This window comes from Solanum stenotomum, unplaced genomic scaffold, assembly GCF_019186545.1.
Source record: "Solanum stenotomum isolate F172 unplaced genomic scaffold, ASM1918654v1 scaffold17538, whole genome shotgun sequence".
In the NCBI taxonomy this organism is placed as follows: domain Eukaryota; kingdom Viridiplantae; phylum Streptophyta; class Magnoliopsida; order Solanales; family Solanaceae; genus Solanum; species Solanum stenotomum.
The window spans coordinates 235,813-263,302 of record NW_026024602.1 but is presented as its reverse complement, the minus strand read 5'-3'; the positions used below and the strand labels follow the sequence as shown (position 1 = coordinate 263,302).

General features: G+C 32.3%; 3 protein-coding genes across 7 annotated transcripts; all 3 read right to left on the bottom strand.

Moving 5' to 3' along the window:
- Positions 1-4,225: 4,225 nt before the first annotated feature.
- On the bottom strand, positions 4,226-12,056 carry LOC125850476 (ATP-dependent zinc metalloprotease FTSH 10, mitochondrial-like). Its single transcript, XM_049530319.1, has 8 exons — positions 11,780-12,056; positions 11,460-11,682; positions 11,290-11,367; positions 10,865-10,995; positions 8,964-9,449; positions 8,053-8,820; positions 6,480-6,707; positions 4,226-4,924 (listed from the first exon to the last, which is right to left on the bottom strand). The coding sequence occupies exons 1-8, from the start codon at positions 11,837-11,839 to the stop codon at positions 4,445-4,447; spliced, it is 2,454 nt and encodes an 817-aa protein (XP_049386276.1). The 5' UTR covers positions 11,840-12,056; the 3' UTR covers positions 4,226-4,444.
- A 1,194-nt stretch (positions 12,057-13,250) lies between these two features.
- LOC125850485 (probable WRKY transcription factor 49) lies at positions 13,251-15,221 on the bottom strand. The gene is made up of 3 exons (XM_049530333.1): positions 14,857-15,221; positions 14,294-14,458; positions 13,251-13,839 (listed from the first exon to the last, which is right to left on the bottom strand). Exons 1-3 carry the CDS (start codon positions 15,102-15,104, stop codon positions 13,371-13,373), a joined length of 882 nt encoding a protein of 293 aa, XP_049386290.1. The 5' UTR covers positions 15,105-15,221; the 3' UTR covers positions 13,251-13,370.
- A 4,662-nt stretch (positions 15,222-19,883) lies between these two features.
- Positions 19,884-24,275, bottom strand: LOC125850505 (beta carbonic anhydrase 5, chloroplastic). 5 transcript variants are annotated; one of them, XM_049530357.1, is made up of 10 exons: positions 24,095-24,236; positions 23,909-23,963; positions 23,749-23,816; positions 22,810-22,989; positions 22,670-22,718; positions 22,363-22,476; positions 22,214-22,267; positions 21,500-21,582; positions 21,278-21,380; positions 19,884-20,245 (listed from the first exon to the last, which is right to left on the bottom strand). In XM_049530357.1, the coding sequence occupies exons 4-10, from the start codon at positions 22,926-22,928 to the stop codon at positions 20,054-20,056; spliced, it is 714 nt and encodes a 237-aa protein (XP_049386314.1). In that variant the 5' UTR covers positions 22,929-22,989; positions 23,749-23,816; positions 23,909-23,963; positions 24,095-24,236; the 3' UTR covers positions 19,884-20,053. The 5 variants fall into 5 exon arrangements, with proteins under 5 accessions (XP_049386314.1, XP_049386313.1, XP_049386312.1 ...); XM_049530356.1 differs by having other exon boundaries at positions 22,810-22,968; positions 24,095-24,227; XM_049530355.1 differs by lacking the exon at positions 23,909-23,963 and having other exon boundaries at positions 22,810-22,968; positions 24,095-24,275.
- Between the last annotated feature and the right edge of the window lie 3,215 nt (positions 24,276-27,490).

Genomic DNA, 27,490 nt, shown 5'->3' with positions numbered 1-27,490 from the left:
GAAATCTACGTTGGCTCTGATATTATATTTAAGGCGACCTTTAAGTAAATACATACTTGATTTGATGAGATGAACATTTTTAAGGTTCTAAGGACTTGATTTTTCCTTCTTTAATGTTTGGCAAATGTGTCCTACTTTAGAGTTCTTAGGATCTTAATTTACAAAACTAATTAAAATCATTCATAATCTTGTAAAAGCAAATGTATTTTGTCCTTTTCATGCAATTTTTTTATTTTATTTTATCCAACCTACAATATTAATTGTCTATTTTTTTTTTTGGTATCTAGCTCGTACTATGTACAGCTTGTTTCCATAATGTGTCTTAAAAATATCACTCATTATTGTGCCCAAATTATTGGAGATTATATATGATCCTAACTTATTGTGACACGAATATTTAGATTTATTTTTTCGTACTTGATTGCGTGTGTAAGTATCCATCCATCAGTGACAGATCGAGAATTTAAAGCTTATATATTTTTATAATGATCTCGAGTACATATATAATCATAACGATAAAGTCACTGATCAAACATTTTTTTTTATATTTAATAGACTTTCATATACAAAATTTATGTTAAAGTTATTGAATTCTGTAAATCCATTAGGTACACCCTAGATTCGTCACTAGTACCAATGTAGTACATTCAATACATGTTAGAGAAAATATTAAAAGAATTATAATATTTTAGGTTTTTTTTTTATATATTTTATTAGATGATATTTTGAAAGTGTCCAGCTGGTAAAGAAGGTATTGAGTGGCTAATTGGGTTGCTTCTCTATTAAATTAACCCTAAGCGGAGCAGATCTAAATTAATCAGGTCAATGAACTTCAAATACCAATTATCAATTGGTTAAAAATTCAAGTACTCCCTTTGTTTCAAAAAAATTGTCATGCTTTTCATTTACATAATCCTTAACATTAATTAGGAGGAATATTTTATTATTTACCCTTATTCATGTTTTAAGATAGGATCTCTTTTCATTAAATATTTATTCTATTTATATGCCATAATTGAAATGTTTGTAATCACTATTTAGGATAAAACGAGAAAAAAATGGTAATTTTAAACTTCTAAAATAATAAGTATTCTAAAACATCTTAATAAGAACAACAAGTATTTTGAGATGGAAAAATTACAATACCACCCAACAAATTATTGGACATGAATTTTTAAGTTTTTTTTTATATATATAAAAAAACGTTTTATTAAGTACAATTTTTTTCTTTATTGCTTTCCAAGTAGGAAGTCATTTAGGTTCTTTTCTCTTCTTTCTTTTTTTGATGATGAAACTTTGCTTTTATTCACAATAGCCCAATTGTCAAAATCTAGTGAGTCCAGTGTCCAAATAACAAGTGTAAAAAGACAAAAGCATATTATTATATAGTTGACATATTTATCACATTCATTCATGTCTATAGTCCTAGTGCATCAGTACTTTCTTCAAAATTTCACCTCAATTTTTGTGGATCATTGTAGTGCTTATCTAATATAATAGTTGCAATATTTTTTTAAAACAACTTTAAACACTTCATATAAAGGGCATATTATTATCACTACTTTAAAAAATGTGAATTTTCAATAAAAAATCATAGGTTTGAGCCTTAGATATCGTCTCACCTTTATTAAGAAGCGCTTTATCCCCCTCTTCATTTAAAGTGGGAATTTTGACGAATTTCCTCTAAAATACATGTTTTTAGCAGGGCTTAGCTACACTCATGACATGGTGTCTAATTGGACACTCTTCGTCGGAAAATTATACCGTATATACAAATAAAATGATAAACAAAGTGGTTTAGGGCTCTTTTTTTTTTGCAAAGACACGCAAACTTATAGTTCTTTTTTTTAAAGAAGAGCAGATTCACTTTAGCACGTAGACACCCTTCGTGAAATTTCTCCCCCTTCCTCCAAAGTGAGAGTTTTTGACACAAATCCACATCAGTCAGATCTCAAAACAAAAATCAAATACCAAATACCGGACAAAAAAAAAACCTTTAAGTGCAGAGTTTTGAGAACCATAGAATCTGCTTATTATTATTATTATTATTATTTGTATTAAATGACGTAAAGGGTCCAAGGAAAAAGACATATAGTATTAGTATTCTTTACTCTTCTTTTATATGCCATGAATCCTCACTGATTTAACAGTTATTTTTGGTTGCCACTAATGTTTGCAAGGAAAATGATGATGAGTGTAGATAAACACATTGCCACATCTAAAAGTCCCACTTCTATATTTGTATAATAATAAAAATCTTGACATGGCATCAGCTACACACCAAGTGTTAAAACACTTCCCTCTTTGATCCTCTTTATTTATGTACTTCATAATGAGTACACAATATATCCATCGTAATTTTACAAGTGGAGTTTAAAAAAGGTAGGACGTATACAAAGCATAGTAGCAAGAAAATATGACAGCAAAATTATAAATTAAATGAAATAACAGATAGTAATATTCGACTACCTATTAATCTTCTAGACTCTAGCCTAATCTTTGACATTCCTACCTTGTGTAATTTATAATATCATCCGATATAAGAGACTATAAGATTAGTTCATGAAATGATGATACGATGATGATGGATAAGTTTGGTGCACATGAGCTAAATATAGGTTAAATTATACATCTAGTCGCTCACAAAAATATTTACAGTCACTAATCAGATATATGCAAAAGAATATACTAGTTATGTATAGAATATTTATATTGTATCAACTATTATTTTGATTGAGTTGCAATACAATAAAAATTATCTAAATATATTAGCCTAAATAGCAATATAGTAATTAACTAAATTATAAGGAAAAGAAATTGAGTTGAACACGTAAACTTATGATGTCAACTTATGATTTATGGACTAGTTCATTTCGAACCTATCCACTTCAGTAATTTTGAGTGAGTTGATGACTCACCGATTCAAAAATTATTTTAATCCGTCTAAATTTAGCTTAAATCATTCATTATCGGAGACATAATCAGTTAATCACTACTTAATAAGATAATAAGGATAAAAAAATCATTGAATTAGAAACCGAAGTTGTATGCATTTTATGAACAGAATGCAATTGATTGGTATCCCTCAATATATCAATATACACACAATGCCAAGGCAATTCCATGAAAACACACCTAACAGCAAAGATAAATAGAGAGTGTAGCTTTACTACATTGGAAACAGTTAGAAATAACGCCTCCCTTTCACAGAAAATGGAGAGATGAATATATTTATTGAATTCGTTGGGACTGATGGGGCTCGAACCTGCAGCTTTCACCTGCAATCGGAAGCATGGTAAACTAGATGTCCGCAACCACATTTTGTCTGGTAGACTAAATTTATGCTGCCTTGGGAACATGGGCGACTCAATGGAATAGATGACCAAAAATCAAAATTTAGAAAAGGGATTTACATTTATTTATTTAATATATATATATATATATATATATTATTCTCATAAATGCTTGAAAAAATATTGTTATTGATTTTAATTTAATAATTAATTTTTCTTTTAACGAACAGTATAACATTTCTTGTAATATTTTGTAAGAAAAATAATAAACACATATAAATTATTGTACGTTACATAACAACACAAATGTTTAAATCTCTTTTATTGATTAAATTTTTGAAACTTTCAATAAAATCAATTGTTACCTAAAATATCAAAATTATTATAAAAGTTTTTAAAAATAAAATTAAGACTTCACTTCATTATTTATTTCAATTAGAGTATCATTTTTTTTTGGCATATAATATTTCATAATATTTTTAATCACAAATTATAGTGATTGTTACCTTTAGAAGACATTCAAAGTTAAGACTACATTTTTAAAAAAATAATAATTAATTATTCGATAATTTAATTAGGTTTAGCTTGAAACGTTTAATAAAACATCTCAAAGAATTGAAGACAATCTTACCGGATGGCCCGACTAGACAGAATGAGAAATTAATTGAGTACAAAACTTATCTTCAACTTTTACCTTATTCGGATCGTTCAGAGGGCAGGGTCACTGAATGAAGTCCTCCGTTTCTTTCGGAGGTGCTGACCCGCAGCGAGGCAAAGATGACTTAGGTGACATATGGAATATGGTTACCAAGCCAACATCAAAACATGGTTTATTCAAATTGAAGTGAATTATTTTTAATTATAATCACATCAATAATAAAATTTCAAATATACGTGCATAATAATTAGTACGAGATTAGCAAGGGGAATACTGTAAGCAAACCTGATACAATTAGATTACAGTATTTCTTTCACCTCATCTTTTTCTTTGTGATTTCATGTGGTGCACAAAATGAGAAATGGATTTCTGTGTTATTAATATCAAGATGTGTTTTTTTCTATCTTCTACAACTCTTTTCTAAAAAGAAGTGAAAGTGAATATCCAGAGAGCAACTACACCACCTTATCATTTACAAAGCACCAACCAACAACTACAATGGAACAACCTCAGGTACGACCGGTGGTGATCCGTTATCTTCTACAGTCTTATTTTCGGGGTTATCGTTTGTTTCTTTCTTCTCTTCTTCGAATCCTTGCTTGAATATATCATAGTTTGTGGGCTCGAGAGTCTTGAATGGGCGTTCACCCAATACCCGAACCAAATCTTCTTGATGAAGGACCTCTTTCTCAAGTAGTAACTCTGCAATCTGTGCTACCTGTTCTTTGTGCTTCTCTATAAGTTGCACAGTGCGTTCATATGCCTTGGAGACCCATTCTCTTACTTCAGTGTCGATAAGTGCTGCTGTCTTGCTACTGTAAGGCTTTGACATCTCAAATCCATCGTCTCTTTGTGGGAAAGAAAGAAGACCGACCTTGTCACTGAAACCATAGACTGCTACTTGGGCATATGTCATTTTGGTCACTTTCTCCAAATCATTTTGGGCACCAGTCGAGATCCTCCCAATCAAAACCTAGTCAACAAATGAAATCCAAATGACAACACTTCAGATATCTTATATTCAAACAAAAAAAAGGTGAGAAAAGCCAAGCTACTAGCCTACTATGAAGTGATGCTGCAGATTAGCATTTAAAAAAACAAAATTCTTCACGTACACGAGGAACTAAATCTTCTCAGACAGTAAACTAATAAGTTTATCCTATAAAATCCACTCAAATCAGTGCCATCGTATTCTGAGCTACTATTGTTAAGGTTAGAAAGCATATAATATAAAAAATCACTGATCTGCAAAAGTTAGGTCTTTGGCAAGAAGATACCTTCTTTAATACTACGCCTAAAGACGTCCTTATAAGAAAAAAAAAGATGTGTTGCACAACTTTTAAGCCCAAAATATATTTAAGCAGAACTGTGGAACTCGCATAGTTTTGCTCACCTGAGATAATTCACATTCTACTCAAGCAATAAGATATTCACGTGCTACTAACTAACCTTATATTAGGGGGAAAGATAAAGAAAAGCAAAAAGAATAACAAGCGTAGCTGATGCCTAGATTCGCAGAATGTGGTGAGGAAGTCTTAGGGGGTCACAAGTGTAGCTGATGCCTAGATTAATAAACACAATTCACGCACCTATTACCACCTCAACAGAATTTTATTTTTCTGAAATTTCTTCATAACAACTTCTGAAAATACTAAATAGTTCTTTTTCTATATTGGGAGGAGCTTCTGCTCAGTAGTTTTAGGTTATTTTTACTCTAGAGAAGCACTGGTTTGAAACCACATAACCTATATTTTATTCTTCTCTTTAATACAGATACAGATGCCCTAAAATCTTACACAATGACATGTCAGAGTTGGACTCGACCCTAGACCCAGTGTACGGAAATAAAGTGCTTGGCCAGTAGCCTAAAGAAACAGGTTGTTAAGTAAGGTCAACTAGATTGTTTTTGTTTTAGCATATTATTTATATAGGTATTTAGGTAGTAATATTTTTCGACGAAGCAGTGTTGGATGACACCGGTTGAACTAAGGTTGCCCAATAGCCTGTTTGGCCAAGCTTTTGGGAGGTGTTAAAAGTGCTTAGTTTTTCAAAAAAGTGCTTATTTTAGAAGAAAGTGAGGTGTTTGGACAAGCTTTTGGGAGGTGTCAAAAGTGCTTAATTTTTCAAAAAAGTGCTTATTTTAGAAGAAAGTGAGGTGTTTGGCCAAGCTTTGGGAGAAAATAAGTGCTTCTGGAAAGTAGTATAAGTTGTTTTTCATAAGGCCATAGGCTAAAAAATAGTGTAGTTTTTCTCCAGAATCACTCTTTTGAAAAGTACTTTTGAGAAAAACACTTAGAAGCACTTATAAAAAGTTTTCCCAAACACTAATTGTTGCTCAAAAGTGTTTTTTTAAATTTGTTAGTCAAACACAAGCTGATTTTTTCCAAAAGTACTTTTTATAGAAGCACTTTTGGAAAAAACACTTTTCCAAATAAGCTGATTTTAGAAGTTTGGCCACACAAGTTATAAGTCCATCTACAGGGAAACATATGAAAGCAAGATAATATTTGTTTTCCCTATATATTCACCTGCTCAGCAGCTCGACCTCCAAGAGTCATGCATGTCACATCAAATAGCTGTTCCTTAGTCATTAGAAGATTTTCATTAGGAACATACTGAGCAAATCCCAAGGCTGCCGTACCCCGAGGAACAATTGTCACTTTTAGTAATGGTTCTGCATGTTCCAAAAACCATCCAGCAACAGCATGACCAGATTCATGATAGGCAACTGTCCGCCTCTCTAGCTTGCTTATGACCTGCAGAAAGCACACAGGAAAGCTTTGAGATGTAATGTATTCCGAAACAAAAGAAATTGTTTACCCTTCAAACTTCACAACTCAACCTTGGACCAGAAATTTCTAACACTAGCCACATCATACTTACCCAAAGTGCGCGTCCACCCAAATTTCTTTTATAATAAAACTGACGAAAAGAGAGATAGAAAAGAAAATGGACCAGAATGTACAGAAAGGTCAATCTTTGCCTACCACCCTCTCCATGCCAAGTTTGTTCCATACTCATATCAAGTCAACAAGAAGCAGTTATAATGGTGTTGAAGTGGAATATACCAAGAGCTACTCACTTCAAATACTCTCCATAATGTTACTTCTTAAACAAATAAAAAGTGCTCAATAACCAAAACAAAACTCTCCAAGAAAATTTTATGGATATCCCTGGATGTAGCAGCGAAGAACCAAATGGTCACCACAGCTTCCAACTCAAACCCCTACAGAAACAGTTCTTACATTGAATATCTTCGGATCTATGATGCCCGCCAAAAGAATTTGGCTGACAGGATATTCAACAAATGGTCACTCCAGTGGTAACTGACTTGGGACACTGTAATAAAAGCGGCTATTCTTACAATACTGAATGGGTATATTGGATCCTTCCCACCCAAAAAAAGAAAACTAAATTTTCCACCTGCTACAAGGAGTTTCAGGCCTGGCCTTTAGAAGAGTATTTTGCACCCAATGACCATAAGTTTCTTGACAATTACAACATAATTTTTTATCAGGTTAAATACTTCATTGAATATCCATAACCTCCAACCAACCCCCACCTCACCCCCACACACACAAAAAAAAAAAAAAAGGAGAGGAAGAGAAGCAAAAGACATACTTGCCTAGTACTAAAGAAAACAGAGAAATTCAAAATTTATAATCAGCTCAAACGCTTGTAGGATTTTTATATCATAATACCACTTCCTTCCAAGAAAGTAATAAAAACATCCTCTGATAATGCCCTAATCACAATTATATATGTTTTCCCGTAGCAACCGAGTGGTAGATCCGGGCTGGTTGGTCTGGAAAGTCATGGGAGAGGCACTAAGATTAAGATATTAGTAAATCACATAATATCCCCAGCTATTTTTCTCTTTTTAAATTCAGAAATAGCAAGCATATGTAAATCCAAGCACTTCTCTCTCTTCCTTTATATTTCGGCGATGAGTTACATTAATCTAAACATTTCAAGCTGAAAACAATGTATTCCATAACCAAGATCCAGAACAAAGCCATTATATGAAATGTCTAGTATTGGAAATGTGCTACATATCAATGAAAAGTAGATAATGAAAGGGAAAAGCTGAGGATTGGATACCTTATTCTTCTTCTCAAGACCACCAATTACCCTATCTATGGCTGACTCAAAATGTTGCATTGTAATTATTGTGCTCTCATTCCTTGCGGCAATTAAAGCAGCTTCATTACAAACATTTGCAATGTCTGCTCCAGCAAAACCTGGTGTTAGAGCAGCAAGCCTCTGTGAATAAAAGGATGCATCATGGTCAAGTTTCAACTTGCTCAAATAGATCCTGAATATCTGATCACGGCCTTTTATGTCTGGTTTGTCTATGGTAATTTGACGATCAAATCGACCGGGTCTTAACAAGGCTTTGTCTAATATATCAGGTCTATTTGTGCCAGCAAGTATAACCACACCAGATGTGGTGGCAAAACCGTCCATTTCAACAAGCAGTTGATTTAAAGTGCTTTCACGTTCATCATGTCCTCCTGAAAAGCCACCTCGTCCTCTTGCTCGACCAATGGCATCAATCTCATCAATGAAAATTATACTAGGTGCACACTGCCTTGCCTCCTGAAATAAGCTCCTAACTCTGGCTGGTCCAACGCCAACAAACATCTCCATAAAATCTGATCCAGAAATAGAGAGAAAAGGTACACCAGACTCTCCTGCTGTAGCTTTGGCCAGAAGTGTCTTCCCAGTCCCAGGAGGACCCACTAGAAGAGCACCCTTCGGAATTTTGGCTCCCAACAGCTCATATTTCTTCGGGTTTTTAAGGAAGTGGACGAACTCCATGATTTCTTGCTTTGCCTCGTCACATCCAGCCACATCTTTAAAGAAGACCTGTACCAAGGACATGTCAACAGACTTTCCAAGAATTAATCATGAAATATCATGGCATGAAGATATAGATTTTAAAAACACTATCAATACTTCTGAATCTGCACCCAAGTTTGAAACGTGCATGGTTAGAAACTTAGACTCACCTTATTCTTGGCATTTTTATCCATCTTTGTGAAATGCGCTTTGCCAATGTTAAATATTCCACGACCACCTTTTCCACCAGGGCCTCCAACACCCATCCCACCCTGCACTCTACGTCCCATAAAATAAAGGACAGCAAGAAGCAACACTGTTGGACCAAACCTCATCACTTCTTGGAACCAATTCAGTTCATCAACATATGTAACAGGAACATAATTATGAGGATCTATTCTTAATGCCTCCTGTGCTTCTTCAAGCTTCTCCTCGAATGACTCGACACTCCCAATGTTAAAGTAATATTTGTACTGGCTCGTATTTCTTCTATCATTTCTACCAGCTACAGGACCTTGAACAGAGTCGTCACCAATTTGATCAGGACCAGGTGCAGAGCTTCTCACATAAACTTTGGCTACAGATTTGTTAGTAACAACAATCCTATCAACAAGACCAGCTTCAAGTAGCTTGTTTTTGAACTCTTGGAAGCTAATCTGAAAATGTACATTTAGGAAAGTTGCTGTGAGAAGAAAGAGAAGCAAGTTACAGAAGACAACCAATAACTGAAGATAAGAGAACTGCCCCTTTAATTATATTCGCACCAGTTTTACTCATCTCATCAGTTAACCAATACATATATGGAAAAAGTCGCATGGTTTCATAAATTCACAGTTATATCGTTATACTAAGAGAAACTCTTCATCAAAATATATGTTTGAGCAAGAACGTATCAGCAACAGAAGTGAGCTCTAGGAAAGTGGTGAATGGCTGTATGAAGTAGAATAAGCACTGAGATTCATTCTGATTCTTCTATGCTCATTCAACAATTAGGCAACTTACAAGCTAGTGCGACGCAAGGCCATTACCCCATGCCAAAACTTGTCGTCAATAGGATAATAGAAACGATACTTGTTCTGACATGTGTTACAAACTCTACGCTAGACAACAACCGAATTTGGATTTGTTAACATAAAAAACAGATAGTAATATGAAATAGGAACATAAAGCCTATGTATCATATAAGAACCCAAGTTTTTATATTACCAAAAAGACCATAATGGAAAACATGATCAAGTCTTCCATAAATGCTACTCCTTCTATTTCAATTTATGTAGCTTGATTTGGAGGACGAGGATCAAACTAGCTAATGTTCAGTGTTGTATTTGGACATAGAATTTTCTTTTTCAATTTTTTTTACATATTAGAAGCAAATAAAAAGTATTATAAATCACAATAGTTAACAATTCAAATATTTTGGAAGTATTAGGAAAAAGTATGGTCAGTGAGAATAACCTTTCACTCTCCAAATAGTAACTAAGACATAAATGTAATAATTGCAGACTGGAAAATTGTTTTCCTTTTAACAATTAGACCAACAATCCAATATCTAGAAAAGGTTACGACTCCCCATATTACTATCCGGTATCTACAAGCAAATGTTCCCGTGTAATGACTCAACCTAACAAAGTCGTCCATTCCTAATCATTTTCCATTACGACTCATCAAATTAAACAAGAAAAATCATAATAACTGTGAAAATTTTAACTGCAAATGTTCTATAGTCATAAAAGGGGATTTTAAATATATATATATATATATATATATGGAAAGGTAAAAAGGTGCTATTGCTGCCGTACATTTAACATCCTCTATCCAAGTGACTAATTATCTTACAGGTGACTGACTGTGTTTTTGTTTCCATTACAATTAATGTAGAGGTAAAATTGGTCTTCACATATATATTGAAATGTTTAAGATCAATTCTTCTTATAGGCCCTAAACTCATCCACTTCTAGTAAAAAGCAAAAGGGTTTTTTTTTTGTGTGTGTGGGTGGGGCCTGAGGGGTTAGGGGGGAAGCTGGAACGACAAGATCGACATGGGAGGAAAAAATTCTGTTTAAGCACTAACCTCCTGCTGCTCTCGAGGAGACATGAGGATAGATGACAGAATAAACCCAATAAATAATAAGGGTGCTAGTAAATTGTAGTTTAGCTTAATGAAGTTCTCCTGAGGATTTCCTTGCTCACCTGAACCTTCCTCTGCAAAAACACAAACCAAAGCAAGAATGTTCATTGTACACAACCCAGAAATAAAGCTTTAAACAGGAGAAGAACATTTGTTTCTCCTATATTTTTCATATAATTCTACAACCAATTTCTTTCATAAATTGCATCTCCGTGCTGTATCATTAATACACAATTAGAACTTCAAAATGAAGCAGAATGGCTACAGGGGATCAATATAGGCGACTGCAACTAAGATTGACGCCTAGTTGTTGGTTTATACATAATCCATACATTTACCAAAACACATAAAACAATGCACTACCATACCTTTGCCCGACTCGGCCTTTTGATTATTATTTGCTTTGGGAATTTCTTTCTTGTTCTTTGGATAGTAGTTCTCATAGTCTACAAAAACACAACATTCAACAAATAAGCATTGAAAACCAAACAAAAATCTATACTTTATCAAAAAGCTCAATTATTCAATCAATTCTCACTTCTTCTCTTTGGCCCTTCGCTACAGAAAAACCTCCTAAGCCTAGGGCTTGCCAAAACCGAATCGAGCTCCGACAAATACGCCTTACTCAAACCTTTCCTTCCACCTCCAATCAACGTCAAATACGTTCTCACAAACCCTAACCCGCCATCAACGCGTGTAATGCACGCGCCGCCGGTTGCCACTTCATCCAACACCGCCGACCTCACTCCATATCCAACACCCTAAACATAACGAAAAACAATCACAAAATTATCAATTTTAAAAAAAAAAAAAAACACACCTTCATCAATAACACTAATACATGAACAGAGAGCTTACTTTGTGAATGCTGGAACGAGAAGCCTTAGATATGGAGCGGCTAATACGTGAAAGCATCATTTTTTTGGTGATTTCCTTAACATGAATTTCCTTTTCAACAATTTCAAATCCTTAGAAATCGATTCTGAAAAAACGGATCCTTTAAGGTAAATCGATTGTTAATATCGACGAGATATTAGCAAAACAAAGTTTAATTTTCACAGATTTATAAGATTTTTTGCATTTGGAGCTATTGTTTAGGTCGAAGAATTTGCAGAATCAGAGAAGTTTGGGTAACAGGGAAAACCGGGAAAGGAATGCCATGGTTACTAGGTGAATTTACTTATTTGACCTTGGAAGGGAATTTACTTTCGTTTTTAAGAGTCAAATAGTTTAGGCTTTGCGGAATATTGCGAATGAAATCTTCAATTTTTTTGAATAAAATTTATATATTTATAAACTACGTAGAAAATACTATGAGTCACAATAATTGACAATTCAAAATATTTAAAAGATATATGAAAAAATTATAGTAAAAGATAGATTTGTTTAAATCTCGAGATTCGAGATGTGTCACGTAAATTGGAACGGAAAAAGTAGTTTGCTAGGTGTTAAGGGGTAATTTGGTCATTGGAGTTTTTTTCTATGTGGTTGTAGGATAGGCCACAAGTTTGTAATGAGGTCCAAATGATGGAAGCTGGACTCATTTGGGCCCAATTTTTGTAGGAAGAGTTACGGATATATACTACTCGGCCAACTAATTTACCATCGTGACTGAAATATCATAATATAAACATTATTTAGTGTATATATGTAAATACTAAATAGATATATCATGTGTATAACTTATATATTTAGTATGAAGTATAGGGCGGAGCCACATTAGGCTAAGGTGGTCTAGTGCGTACTCTTTGTCGAAAAATTATGTGGTGTATAGAGGTTAAATGTATTTATTATTTCAAATTTGACCACTTTTTTGTAAAATTCGTGACTTCGTCATTGTACACAACCTATATACTTTGTACATATTTTGAAAAGTAGATGATCGAATAATTCTAATTCGTGATTGTCCTTGTTTTTTCAAATCTATTGGCTATCATTGATGGATCTTTGAAGGGAGGAAGATCAATAAATAGTCATTTTTAATTTCTGCCCTCAAATGTTAACCACTAGTTTGATAGAACCAAAAAAGAAAAAACCTCAAAAAAAAAATATATAAGAACATAACTACTGAAATTTATGATGATGGGGAAGTGAAATTATACTTTTCTTATTTACGTTTATTTTGATAATATTTGTCTGCTCAGCCAAAACAACTATACCCATTAGTCAATTTGTAAAAAAAATATACACTAAATATGTATATTATATGTATACTATCATTTATATATTTTAAAGAAATATACATTTATCTACTATTACTTTGACGCACCTGGTACCGTGTGAAAATCCTTTTTTCTATTGATTTAGGACAAGTGAGTCCATGTAACGAATTTTACAAGGTTTTCACCTACAATTTATTTAGCTAAAATCGCCATATAATTATTTTCCTACAACAATATATAGTCTATAAATATCATACATACAATAATTTACTAGTAAAAAAAAAACACTAATTATTTGACCAAGAAAATGAAGGAGAAGTTGGTGGAGATGAATAAGAGCAAGATGAAGAATATGAGTTTGTGGGCTTATTAATAGATGGGTTTCTAACCATTAATGGAACCATATCTTCAAGTAACCCTTGTGAGCCCATTCCATCAAAGCCCAATCCTTGTGAGCCCATTTTATCAAAGCCCAACTCTGGTTCAAGGTCAACAATTGGGCCTGGGTTGACAAGTATTGGGCTTTCAGCAACTTCACTTGTGTTTTCAGATTCATAGTTATGGGCTTTTGAATTTGTTACTTTGGGCTTTTTATTGGGCTGATTAAGAGATTGAGGTGGATCAAGAGTGATAAATGGGTAAGCAAAATGTAGATGAAGGCCTTCATAAGTTATTATGAAAGTGTTGGGCTCATCACTGGACCTCTCAACTTGCTTTTTGGCTCCACACCTTGGATTAGTGCATTTGTAGTAGCTCCTGTTGAAATCAATTCAATAACATCAAAAAACAATAGAAATAATATTTTTTTTTGGGGGTGGAGGTGCATGAATATCCGATTTTGACGCTATCATTTAATTTTTATCCTGTTTAAACAAAAAGATTATATATGTATTCACTTCAGATATAGAAGTAGGTTTTGACATAACTTTAGGCACATGTCTAAAGTTTCATATGGTTGACCGCTGATGATTAGTCATGTTTTCTCATTTCAGTCATTTTTATTTGAATCTTGGTCAACTTTTTTCTTAATGTACATAGTTTGACATTGAACTGTTTTTGCCCGACTTCATTCATTTTTGTTCGAAGTTCATGAATGTAAGATTGAAGTTCAAACAAAAATAATTGAACTTCAATCAGGACTGAAGTTCAACCAAAAATGACTAAAATGAGGCAAAAATTAAATGGGTATATATGAACATATATATTATACCTTGGATATGGGCTATTCTTAATGGATTTTTGGCCATATTTTCTCCACTTATAACCATCACCAGCCATTGCATTACCACAACTCTGTATTCTCAATGTATATTTAGCCTCATGAGCCTCATACTTATTTATCATCATGTCTAACCCTCTTCCCAACCCTAAATTCCTGCATTAATATGAACAAAATTCAATTTCATTGCAAAGGAAAACAAAAAAACAAGACAATATTTGCTCTAATCTAGTATACAAAAAGAACAAGAAAAAGTTAACTAGCCTAAAGAACACAAGTTATATAAAATTTGTTTACACTCTTAGAGTAATTTAACATGTTATAGCAGGTCAGAGTTCCCCTTCATATATTCTTATTCAAAGACTTCAGGTTTAAAATCTTGGAAATAATAACATTTAGTAGGAAGACTTTATCTCCCAAAGTGAAACTTTCCAATGCGGATGGGAAAGCAAACAAGTATTAGCTTATTATAGAGATCGAACATAAATAATTTTTTTACACTGTCAATGTATAGAACTTATAAAACTAAAAACATCAAGAGAGAAAATTCAAACCTAGCATCATGAGATTGAAATACTCCATTTCTTGTCATGGACAAACCACTCTCTATATCATCATGAATATTGTTAGGCCATGAGGAAAGTGAAGAAATAGAGCTCTTTGTTACATCAAGTGAATAATAATTTTCACTTGAAGAAGTTGTTGAGTCATGTTGAGGTGCTAAAAAGAATGGTGATTCATCATCAAGAAGTTCTTTTATCAACTCATCTTCATAAGACCATGAATATTTCTCCATTAACATTTTCACTACAATGACTATATTTTAATTAATTTGCTAGATTTTTTTTGGTAACAATTATGAGGGATTTTAAAGAATTTTGAGGAAAAAAGTGAAGGGAGAATGGAGTAGATGAAGAAAAATCAAAGTTCTTGATGTTTTTTGTTTTGTGTTATAAAGTATTATTGGTAGTTGATGCTTTTATGTGTACATATTTATAATTTAAAGGGATAAGGTATGTAGAATCTAGTTTTTTAAAAAATAAATTGATTTCTAAGTGTCAATTGTACAATACATTGGAATATTTTCAATTCTTATGTATAATGTATTAAAATGTATTAATTCTAAGCACAAGAATATAATGTATTATTTCAGATTAGCTGAACTTGCTTTCAAATTAATAATAGGCAATAAAATATCAAGAGCCAGTTTACTCAGCTAGTGACAGTTTTTTTTCCTTTTTAATTTGGCGGATTAATTCAAATTTGCATCGAAATATTTCACATTACGTATAAAATACTTACTACAAATGTGACTCTATTTAATTAAGAATGGATAATACTTTTCTGTCAAATTATTCTCATGCAGAAATTCTGCTCTATATCCTATTTGTAATATTCTTTTTCTTTTGTATAAATTTAAATTAATAGAAATCTTGGCACTGCAGTTGAACTACTGTCACAATTGTTTATTGAAGATATTAAATTGTAAAAAAAATATTCTGAATTATCTAATTTTTCTATCTTGTATATTTGTCCTACTAGGGTGCTTTAAATAAATCTGGACCTACCAATCTGGATTGTGATGAGATGGTTGAGATTTCTCCATTCTTAATTAGAGGTATCAGGTCCGAGCTTTGAAAATGGAAAAATCTTATTGGAAGCGCCGTCTTCAAGACTGGACCCTACAAAGCGCAAGTATAAATTAATCAAGACTCCAATATGAAAATCGAACATCGACTTTTTTAGGGACCTATGCCACCTGAACCATGACTTGTATTCGGTAGATATGTGAACAAGAGTCAACCACTAAAGAAGGATTTGAAAAGATGCTACTCACTTGTAATACTTAAATTAATAATTGGAACAAAAATATTTGGTATATGTATATTTTATATATATATATACCTTTTATCCATTTTAGGAAAGGTTCTCATTTCATGGGCAGTTGAAAATTAATGTTAAAATTAACTAAAATGACAATAATTGAGGTTAAAGTGGAGGTTCAATTTCTTTATCCAAAAGCAGGTGGAATAAGGAATCACTTGCACAAATAACTCATTCTTTCTCAAAAATCAAAATAATTGAGAATTTTTGGTATATATATAAGTTGGAGGGATGTCTAACTCTTTCATTATAAGGGTGGAACGTTGAAAAAAACTAAATAAAATTGTATGCAGGATTCATATTTGTGAAACTACGTTCGACATAAATATATTCAAATTCATAGTGTGCTTGACCAAGTTTTCAATCCGGTTATTTGGGGAAGTGTTTTTTGAAGAAAGTAATCATTTTTGTTTGATTAATCAATTTGAAAATCACATTTGTCAATTTTAGAGCAATAATTTGTTATTTGTGATGGTTCCAAAAATACTTACTCTAATTATTGATTAGTCTTTTAATTAATTTATTTTTTTCGTATTCATGCATTGGGATCTTTAAGAAACAGAATAAAACATGTTTAATTGTATTTTATAAAACAAAATATTATCACACAATAATGGACATATATATTGCATACACGTACATTTGCAATTCCATTGATTTTAACCTTTTGGAATATAATATTAATGTGAAAGTGGAGGGGTCAAATTGTTCATTCTTCTTTTATAAATAATCTATGATGATTTGATTAGAATATAATCCATATCTTTTCTACACAAAATTGTTGAGAATCCAATCAAAACATTAGATGCACACGTGGCCATATTTTGCTCCTTATAATTTGCACACTCACAAATGTCCTAATTTCCTAATTATGCTTCTTTTTTTTTCAAATATAGAAAAAAAGTCTCTCTATAGATATAAAGGATCGGAATTAGATTCAAATCACTAAGAAAGTCAATTTAGATTCATGTTAATAAACATAAAATATATTTTAACTTATGAGTCATTACAAAGAATAGTCACAACTTAAGATTCTCCTAAAACTATAGAGTTAAGTTTTCGTATTGTCATTTAGCTAATAATTTTAATTTCGGAATGTAATAGAAAAATCAATCAACTTATAATAATTATCTCAAAAAATCACTTAACTTTATTTTATAACACAAAAATCACTCTACCTATGATATCACTTTACAACTTAAAACCTAATCCATTGTACATAGCATACATAAAGATTTGGGTAGATAAGATTCTAAAAATTTTATGATATTTCTTCTAGCCTAACAAAATTTACAAGTTACTAATACATAAGGGTCATCATTCATCCAAATTCAGTATTTTTTTCACACAACTTTAAAAGTCGTATCAATCAAGTTTAAATTTTGAATACTCGTCTCAACTACAAACAATCAAATCAATATTTTATTCATTTTTTTTCATGTGTATGAGTCAACCCCATATGGATCCAACATGGTGGTTTGCTTCAAAGTCAGGTAAAATTTTGTTTCTATATGTAGTTGACTTTTATTTTTAGAGTCCCCATGATGATGATTCTTGGAAAAGCCCTATTAATGTGGGGGTAGTTTTTTTTTGGATGGTGACTTATTTGTATGTTTTTTTTTTTAAAGAGAGACAAAATATGGGTTGACTGAACATGAAAGGTGGAGCTGTTAAAAAATAATAATGCCAAAAAAAATTAATTGTTTCATTTTTTTATTAGCAAAATTCCAATTAGTCCGTGACCAAATATTGGTGGAATTTTTCACCAAAGTCAACCCTTTTTTGGCCATTAATTTAATTTTTGGTCATTATATAGTATGATAGTAACCAATCAAGTTCGAAGGGTCATTGTTTTTGCCTTGTTTAGTACTCCCTCTGTCCCTAATTACTTGTCCATTTTTTCTTTTATAGTTGTCTCTAATTATTTGTCCATTTTGACAAATCAAGAAATGACAAACTTTTTTTACGTATTATACCCTCAATTAAATAACTAATTACCTTGAAAAATGTATAACTTTTCATCGGATAAAATGGTAAACTCGCTATGTCATTAATTGTTTTCTTAATAGGTGTGTTAATTTAAAAATAAACAAGTAATTAGGGACGGATGGAGTAATACTCACCCTTCAAAGAATTGATTGAACAACAAATCTAGTTTCTTCTAGTTAGATTGAGAAAGAAAAAAGGCTTTGGGTGGGGGTGGGGTGGGGTAAATTTAGTTAATTATGTATGTTAAATGTCAAAAATAACATTATTTATTTTTATTAAGATTAAGATATATGAATTGAGATATGTAGTAAAATTGTGTATTAAGATTTAGATGATTGAATATGGATATTAAGATGTTGTGTTACTATCCGAATATTTAAAAATTAAGATGGTTTGTCTTCATTCGAAAAATAATTGATATAAAATTTAAATAAAAGACTAAATTTATCCAATATTATACCGTCAAAATATAATTTAAATAAAAAATTATACAACGATTGATGATGGTAACAACCAGCATGTGAATTTCCTCGATTGGGGATGGTGTTGATTATTAAACAAGACATGTCGCAACTTCATATTATCGAGGACATGACTCTAGATAGAAATGAGTGGAGATGTCTATCAAAATACTAGTCGTACTCTTGTAGTTGGGACTTGTCATATGTTGTTTATTGTGTTTTGAGTATCACATTATTTTATTATTGTTATTATTTCGAGTAGACTTTACATTGCTGTTCTTTTTAACTACTATGCTTTACCCATTGTATTCTTCTTCTTCTTTTACTTGAGTATGATGCACTTGACCCGAAACTTTCGAAAACAAACTCTCTAACTCTACAAGATAGTGATAAAATCTGCACGCAAATCACCGTCAAATGGCAACGGCCCATGATCCCAAAAAAAGCTTATAGGCCCAAGCTATACAAGTATAGTACTATACCATGGTCCATGAATATCATGTTTCTAAGTATCCTTATAGCCTCTCCTCGATTTAAGTGTCGATGGACGATACACCAATAAAAAGGATTCTACTTGACACGACTTTATAAAACTCAGGAAATCACATGTAATGACCTCCAATGGATTTTTGAACTTTCGGATCCTCCATAAATGTGCATTTTAATTTAGCCTCAACTGACATTTATGACCTTCAACTTTGTGTGTGCCTAAATAAACACTTAAACTAGTATAAAATTGAACAAGTAGACACACACGTCCTACATGACATAATATGCATCCTACACATAATAATAGAAATCAATTAGAGTGTATCTACTTATTCAATTTTATACAGATTTAAGTGTTTACTTGGACAAACCCAAAGTTATAGAGCAAAAATAATAACTAAAGCCAAGTTAAAGAATACGTTTACGTATAAAACATAACTATCTGACAGATCAATCACAAGTTCTAAACAAAAAGGTCACTTACTTCCTAGTAGCAACTCTTTCCAAATGTACTTTCAATTTTTTAACAAAGTTACAGTACCTAAGATTTTCTCATCTTATTTTTCATTGGTCAACGTACACAGACAACAATAACATATTTAGTATAGTGTCATAAGTAGAATCTGAAGAGAATGGGGCGTACACAGACCTTACCCCTACCTTTGTGGGGTCGATGTACACGAACACCAATCAGGGATATGGACTGGGTTCATTTCACATTATTGCAGAAGAATATATCATTTTTCTGGGTAAAATGATAGAAGCAGAACAAATTGAATGTAGAAAATTATCATTTTCTTCAATACAAGTGGCTGATAGTGTCCACACTTTATACAACATTTAGTTTGTCAACAAGAATAACAATTGAGTTTTGTATTACAAGTAAAAAATGATACAACAAAACAAATAAAGGACTAGGAAGAATTACTCAGCTCCAAAATTCCCGGTTCTTGATGGAGACTTGATCATCCACTTGAGAGTTGTTCTCGAGAGTCCACTTCTCGAAACTACAGTCAACAAAGTCATAGTAGCCACCGTGAATTACGAGCTCCCCTTTTTTCACCTTTTCCTTAATCCATGGGTATGTGAGCAAATTCATCAATGAGCAGTTGATCGATTCCTGAACGTAGAAAATACGTACATTGCTTCAATACTCGGGATATCACATGCATACACAAACTTACAATGTCTAACTGTTATTTCAAGTTCTCCATATTCAAGAATCAGATTAGGCTACCCGTTCGAACTACCAAATACACAAAATATAGCACACTTGGAAAGCAAGCACACACAACACCTAATTTTGATGACAATCAGACATCTTGTATATAAACAAACTTAGCCGCACCAGATAGAGCATGTAACTTTCCGACTAGACATAATTTTCTTTCTGATGGGAAACTAAATTAAGGAAGAAAAAATGCTTGCATCTTATAGATGTCTAAAAGAAAAGTGGCAAAATGTATGGAAGTTCTTGCCAAAACAAAATGGAAATGCACGTGCACTCCGTTTATCAGAAAAGAGAAAGACGACAGTCTTATCCATTGCATGACTTTGGGTGGCTATGCCTCAGGCGTGTTTGAGCTGCACTTTTACTAAAAGGGAAAATACAAACAGTAATGCTAAACTTGTCCCAAAAAGTCATTTACAGACTCGAGCTAGTTTCAGATACAAAAAGAATCGATGAAGAGTGAAGACATCAAACATGAAAAAAATTATCTATCATGTCTAATTTTCTTAACAAAGAGTAATCTGAAACGGCCTTTCTTGCTGGAGAATTTTGACGGAGCTGTGCTAACAATGGGGAGTTCGGTTCCTAATGTACTACTATGATTATAGATGGGTAAGGTACATTGCCGTTCAGAGTGCGCAGGCCAACAAGTTTAACAGGAAGAGATTATTGTTTTCAGGAAGAGAAGTAGGGGGAGTGTAGACTTGGAGGTGACATTGTCACCGGAAACAATGGAGTCGGGCCTCGAGTTCGTCAATGTTTTATCTATTGTTTGGGTAGCAGCTGCCCTGCCACATCAGCGTTAGAGGGGGTACTATTTGCACCGCAACCAAAATTGGTTTTTTTTTGGGACAAGTTTAAGGGGTAACTTATGTATTTTCCCTAACTAAAACATAATAAAGTATGAAAAGGAGACTTTACCTTCTCGCAGTGCTTGCATTGATGGTCAAAGCTGAGGTTGGAAGCAACAGCTTTTGTGCTTGTCCTGGCAGCTTTTCCATTAATTACCCAACTCCGAATGAAGCTACAAGGAATTAATAGAAGATCTTATTACACACAAGTGACTATTTTACTGAATTTCATAAAGAAATTAGTTTGTCAGAGCCGCCTATAACACTTGATAAGAAGAGAGACTAGCCAAACCTTGAATTTGTTTCATCATCCATACTCATTAAAGCACGAATGCCTCCACAGCGACTATGACCAATGACTAATATGTTTTCGACCTGCAGATAACAGAAGCCAAACCTGAAAACTTGAGGAAAATGAAAACAAGAGAGACCAATAACCGCAACTCCCCCTTATCCGCACCTCCTTGCGCAAAAGATAAAAGCAAAATACATAGAAAAGAGAAAATGAAACAAATGGAAGCAGAAAATGAGATGAACTTGTAGGAATTCTAAATTCATTGGTGATGAATAAAAATAAATCCATCATCCAAGTTCCCCTTGTGTTTTGGACATTTACGACTTCCAACACAATTTACATCAAGGTAAAAAGGGCAGCTTTGTGCACTATGCTCCCACTATATGCGGGGTCCGGGGAAGGGGCAGAACACAAGGGTCTATTACATCAAGGTAAATAAAGTAAATTCATCATGAGACATGTTTTGTAAAGTCAAAGAGTAACAGTCCAGTTACGAAAGTCTCAAAATTGTATTATTGGAAAGTCCTGTTTAGAATTTCCATCCTCAAGTAACTTTATTCCCCGTTCCATAATTTCTAACTCTCAAATAAAGCCAAGAGATAACAGAAACAGGCACTAAAGTAGAGTAAGCAGCCATGAAATGTAGATCTCAGTGATGGAACTATAAAAGGAAACAACACGTCATAGGATTTTTGGATAAATTTTACTCACTTTGAGAGTATTAACGGAAAACTCAAGAGCTGCCTTTACTTCTGAAGGATCAGTCTGCACCAGAAGAAAAAAATGCAATTTTTTTTAATCCTGAACAATGTTAAAACACATCCTTAGCATTTATTAAGTGCAAGTGCAGTATACAACACCTCATAAGGAGGCACCAAATTTGCGATGTTGCGGACTACAAAGGCTTCTCCTGGTTGAAATCCCAGTATGTTTGAGGGACACACCCGAGAGTCTGCACAAGAGATTACCAAAAACTGCCCTTCATATGTCAGTTGAGCACTTCAACACTACCCACAAAATTAACTTTAAGTTTTTTAATATGGAAAAGGAACAGCAAATCACAAACAGGGAGAAAACAGACTGGAAAAGGAAGAGAAAAATCAGTGACTAAATGGTGAAATAAAGTCCATGCTTAAGAAAATGTCTAAACGGTGAAAGAAAAGTTACCTTTGGTGATTGTTCGTCTGCAAGACTCTGATAATGCTCCAAATTTTTCCTTGTCCAATAAAGTGAAACAATCAAATGAGAAGAAACCTTCACAGTCAAAAAAGTTGAAAAAACAGTTGCCTATTTCTGATGATGCTTACAAGTATTTGTCCTTCTTGAAATTCAAAAATCTATGTTTCAACGTAGTGAATTCATTCGATTCATGTTCAGTGACAGCACTCATCTCTTTTTCATCCACCACTTCCTTGGTCAGGGTCATTGGTCCCTTCCAGGCTTTCAATTTTGGAGTTGAATTACAACTGCAGTTTAAAAGTTATATTCTGAGATCAATTCATGAACGTAGATTAATAACCCATACATTAAGCAAAGCTAGCAGTGTTATCCAAGGCGAGAAACGCAAAAAAACTCTGAGGTCCATTGGATCTTTAAGTGCAAATAAAGGAGATTTTTTTTTTACTAATATACATGTGTAGCCCAAGACTATATATGAACAAAGAAACTGAAAAAAAAAATTATTTAGTGTCGCCTCTTCAGGATTATGCTCGTTGGCAAGGAAAAACATGCCTTAGAGCCTTAACGACAACACTGAAGCACCAGCTAAGCAACGTGAAGCGCTCAACATATCTTGCACCTCATTTCAAGGCTTAAGCATGGCTTTGACAACACCGAAAGCTAGACAATCTTAATGCAAATATCACAAAGAACTCCCCAATACACTGGCAATGACTGATCAAATCGAAAAAAGGTAGCGTCTTTCCACAAAGGATGAAACATATATAGGAACAAGGAAAAGATCCCATCTTTACATGATGCATTCATTTTTTATAAGATAGAATAAACTCATTACACCATAAACACAGCACAACTTATTCCGATTTTATTCAATGCACACCTAAACTTTCCATAGTCCTAATTATTCCCCTATACTCAACAGGGACAGAGCCAGCCCTGTATTTGCATTAAAATTTTTGTTTACTACGAATAAACAATCTATTCAGAACTCATAAACTAAAAATTCTAGCTCCGCATCTACATACTAAGCCAAATAACCAAATCTCAATTGAGTTCAAGAAGCTTACCTAGGCAAATTCAAAAATCTCAAATGGGGTTTATCAACTTCCAAGAATCTCACTTGGGTCCTCAAGATCTGCACCAATAACCAAATTCAAAACATAAACATAAGCAAAAACAACACCTACATTAATTCCCAATTGACTAAAAAAGACAACTTTTTTATACCCTTGTTGTAGCTGAACTCTTATGAAGATCTACAGTAGATGATTGAATCAGAGGCCTAGCCATTACAAAGACAACAATAAATCACAACAACAGTGAAAACAATATGCAAAAAGGTGATTTTCTTGATTTCACTATAAATATAGATTCCTCTTCTGACATAAAAGCTTTAAAAAAGTTGGTTTGTACCATGTGAGGTTGTTGTGTTGGATCTAACTACATAAGTGTCAGTCAGCAAACTTGTTCCTCTCCAAGAAAGACGGAGAAACCAAAGTATTAAAGTTAAAAAAAACTTTGAATAAATCGAAGAATCATAAAAGTACAACAATTGAAACGTAGTGTACAATTAATATATGCATCTTGTTAAAAATGGCTCTTTTGTTCAATCAAAGGTCAATTTAACACTTTGTTCTAGAGTGTTGTAAAGTTGATTTTGGGCCTCTTTGATGTGATCTAATGGGCCATTATAGATTTAAAGTTGGGCTAGGATTGAAACGAATCTTCACTTTAACATGTTTTTGAACGGATTGCCTCTATCTCGAGATGATATGTAATTTTTGTACCTTAGATAGATGATTTTTAATTGGGAAAATTACGCGGTTAAGCAAATTTGTAGTACTTGATTACTCATTATAGTTATAGTTTGCTATAACTATCACTCGCGACTAACATTATACATTAATTATGTGGGCTAACTTGAGTTTGTATAATTAGTCATGCTTGTATATGTATAATTTGCAGCTAACAGTTTTTTGTTTGATTTGTAATTGTATACGATTGTTTATATTTGTAGATGATGATGATTTCCTTTGGTTTTTCAGTTTTGTCATCATATACATTTAATCTTTTTGTGTATAACTTTTTAATGTTTGTATAAACATGTAGTTTTTGGATTTTGTATAATATAATTTATATAATGTAATTTGTATAATTGTTTAAAGTTCATATGTTTATGTTTGTATCAATTCATTATTTCGAACTTTATTATATTTGTATAATTTCAGACTTTATATTACTTAATTATACAAAAAACGTGAATTATACAAACGAGATGCGAATTATACAAATTATTGTCCTCTCTTGCTCACCTCTCTCTTCCCTCTCCCAATCTCACTCACCTCTCTTCTCCCTCTCTCAATCTCGCTCTCCTCTATCCTCCCTCTCCCAGTCTCTCTCGTCAGAATATACAAATACATATGTATAATATACAATTATCTAACCGATATACATATGCAATTCACCTCTCTCCCACTCGCTGCCCTCTCTCAATCGCCTCTCTCCTCTCTCCTCCCTCTCCCAATCTCTCTCGCCACTCTCCTCCCTATAACATGTAGCTACGAATCGTAATTAGCAAATTATAGTTATGGAGTGTAATTAGGCTATTTTTGAGTGGCTATATGCGAAAGTTCCTCTTTTTAATTTTCGGCCCTCTAATCGAAGTTACTTTTTGTCTCATTTTGTTTGACATCAATAAAATTTTGAAAGTTAATTAGATTTTAATATAGTTTTTAGATATTTAATTTGTTAATTATAATGCATTTTACGTCATTTTTAAACAATACATTCCTTTCTTCTTACTATATAGGACTAAATTTCCTTCATTATTTCCTATTACAACATAATCCAAAGGTCATGGAATCAAACCACGCAAAAAATAAATTTAAAAAAAAATCAGCAATTTCCCACATGATGGATCGAGTATATATAGTCATATATTAAAAAATATGTAGAAAAACTTGAGTGTTTAAGACTAATTATCTTTGAATAAATAGATAATTCTTTGAATTTTTATAGTAAAAGATATATCAGATACATTTGATCAATCAATAAATGTAAGATCTTTAAATCACTGAATTTCGATAGATATGATCTAGACAACATAAATCACATGATCAAATTTTCAAATGTAAAATTCTTAAATCATCAAAATTTCAATAAATATCTAGATAACATAAGTCACATAATCAACTCTCGGTCATTTTTTATGTTAATTGTTATGTGCTTTTTTTTTTCATTAAAGTTTTCAACGATACTAGTTGTTCATGTTTCATTAGAACCATCCTTAGTGTGATTTGCATGACAAAAATTGTGACCTTTTATTGTGAATTTTTAATTTGTGATGATGTAGCGCATGATTATAAGGTCGTGATTGACATAATCACTTGAATTTTCACATTTGGTATTCTTCAATTTATTGAATTTGGCATGGTTTAGTCAAAAGGGAAAAGAAAATTAGTCCATAGTCCATAAAAATGTTAAAAAGCACAATTTTAAAAACTTTTTCAAACTCCGTATCAAATTAAACATGTTCACATAAAACTAAACATAGAGAGCAGATGTTAATGATTTTCTGAGCACTATGGTGACTATAGATGAAATGAACAAACAAAATTACATTTTATCTCTCATATTAGTCGTTCACATTACTACAAAAAGTTATTCCAATAAATACTTGTTAACAAATTTATAAAGTTCTAAAATGTTTCTTAAGAAGTAAATTAATAAAAATATCTTTCTTATTTATGATTTCATAAAAGATATGTAATTTGTAAAAGAGAAAATGGACAACTAATATGAAACGAAGAGAGTATTGTTGTTGTTGTTCCAATAATGTAAATATTTGATTGAGCGCATATTATGCGTTTGGTGTGGATAAAAGTATTATAAAAATAATTTTAAATATGGTGTATTAATAGTGCTTGCATTAGTAGTGTTTGTATTAATTATGCTTGCATTAATCATACATAGATTATTTTTAATACATTGTTTGGTTTGATGTATTAAAACACATGCATTGGATAAAAAAAAAAATTTACAAAAATATTCTCAATAATTATGGTGGAAAACATGTAAAAGAGGTTTTGAGTTTTTAACCATACTAATACACGTATTAAATCTCTTTGCATTATTAATACCTAAAAATCTGTATGATATTAGTAATACACTCCTCAATATAATGATTCCATTAGTTATACATCACATAAAAAAGTGTACCAAATAAGATACTATTAATACACAAAACTAATGCGTATATTTTTTTTACTAATACAATCTATTAAACGACTCCTAAGTGTTATTTCAACTCAAGCTCATTATCTTCTTTCCCCACCCAACTTTCTAACCTTCCCCCTTTGGTCCCCTTTTTGAACATATATATCTTTATAAATTATCTAATCAAAATTAAAATACTTTTAAAATAAAATAAAATTATTTCTATATATTAGAATAATACCATTCATTTTGAAATTATACTAAAAAGACTCCTCAATTATGGTGTCAAATTATAGTCTCCATAAGTTCCTCTCTGTCATTTAATTCTGCTATATTCTCTACTTAAACATTCCAAATTAATTGAATTCAGTCAAAAAGAAAATTGTACTTCTGAGCTTTAGAGTTATTAGGTTCAAGCTATCTTATCAAACTTTCACCCATGGAGGACAAAGTTTGTTTGGTAGTTTTTTTAAAATATTAATGATGTGGATATTTATTGTTTCATCTCTTATTCTATATATAAATAATAATATAATATATTATTTTTCTCATAACTTTTACATAGAATAGTTATACGATTTGTTAACTTACAAA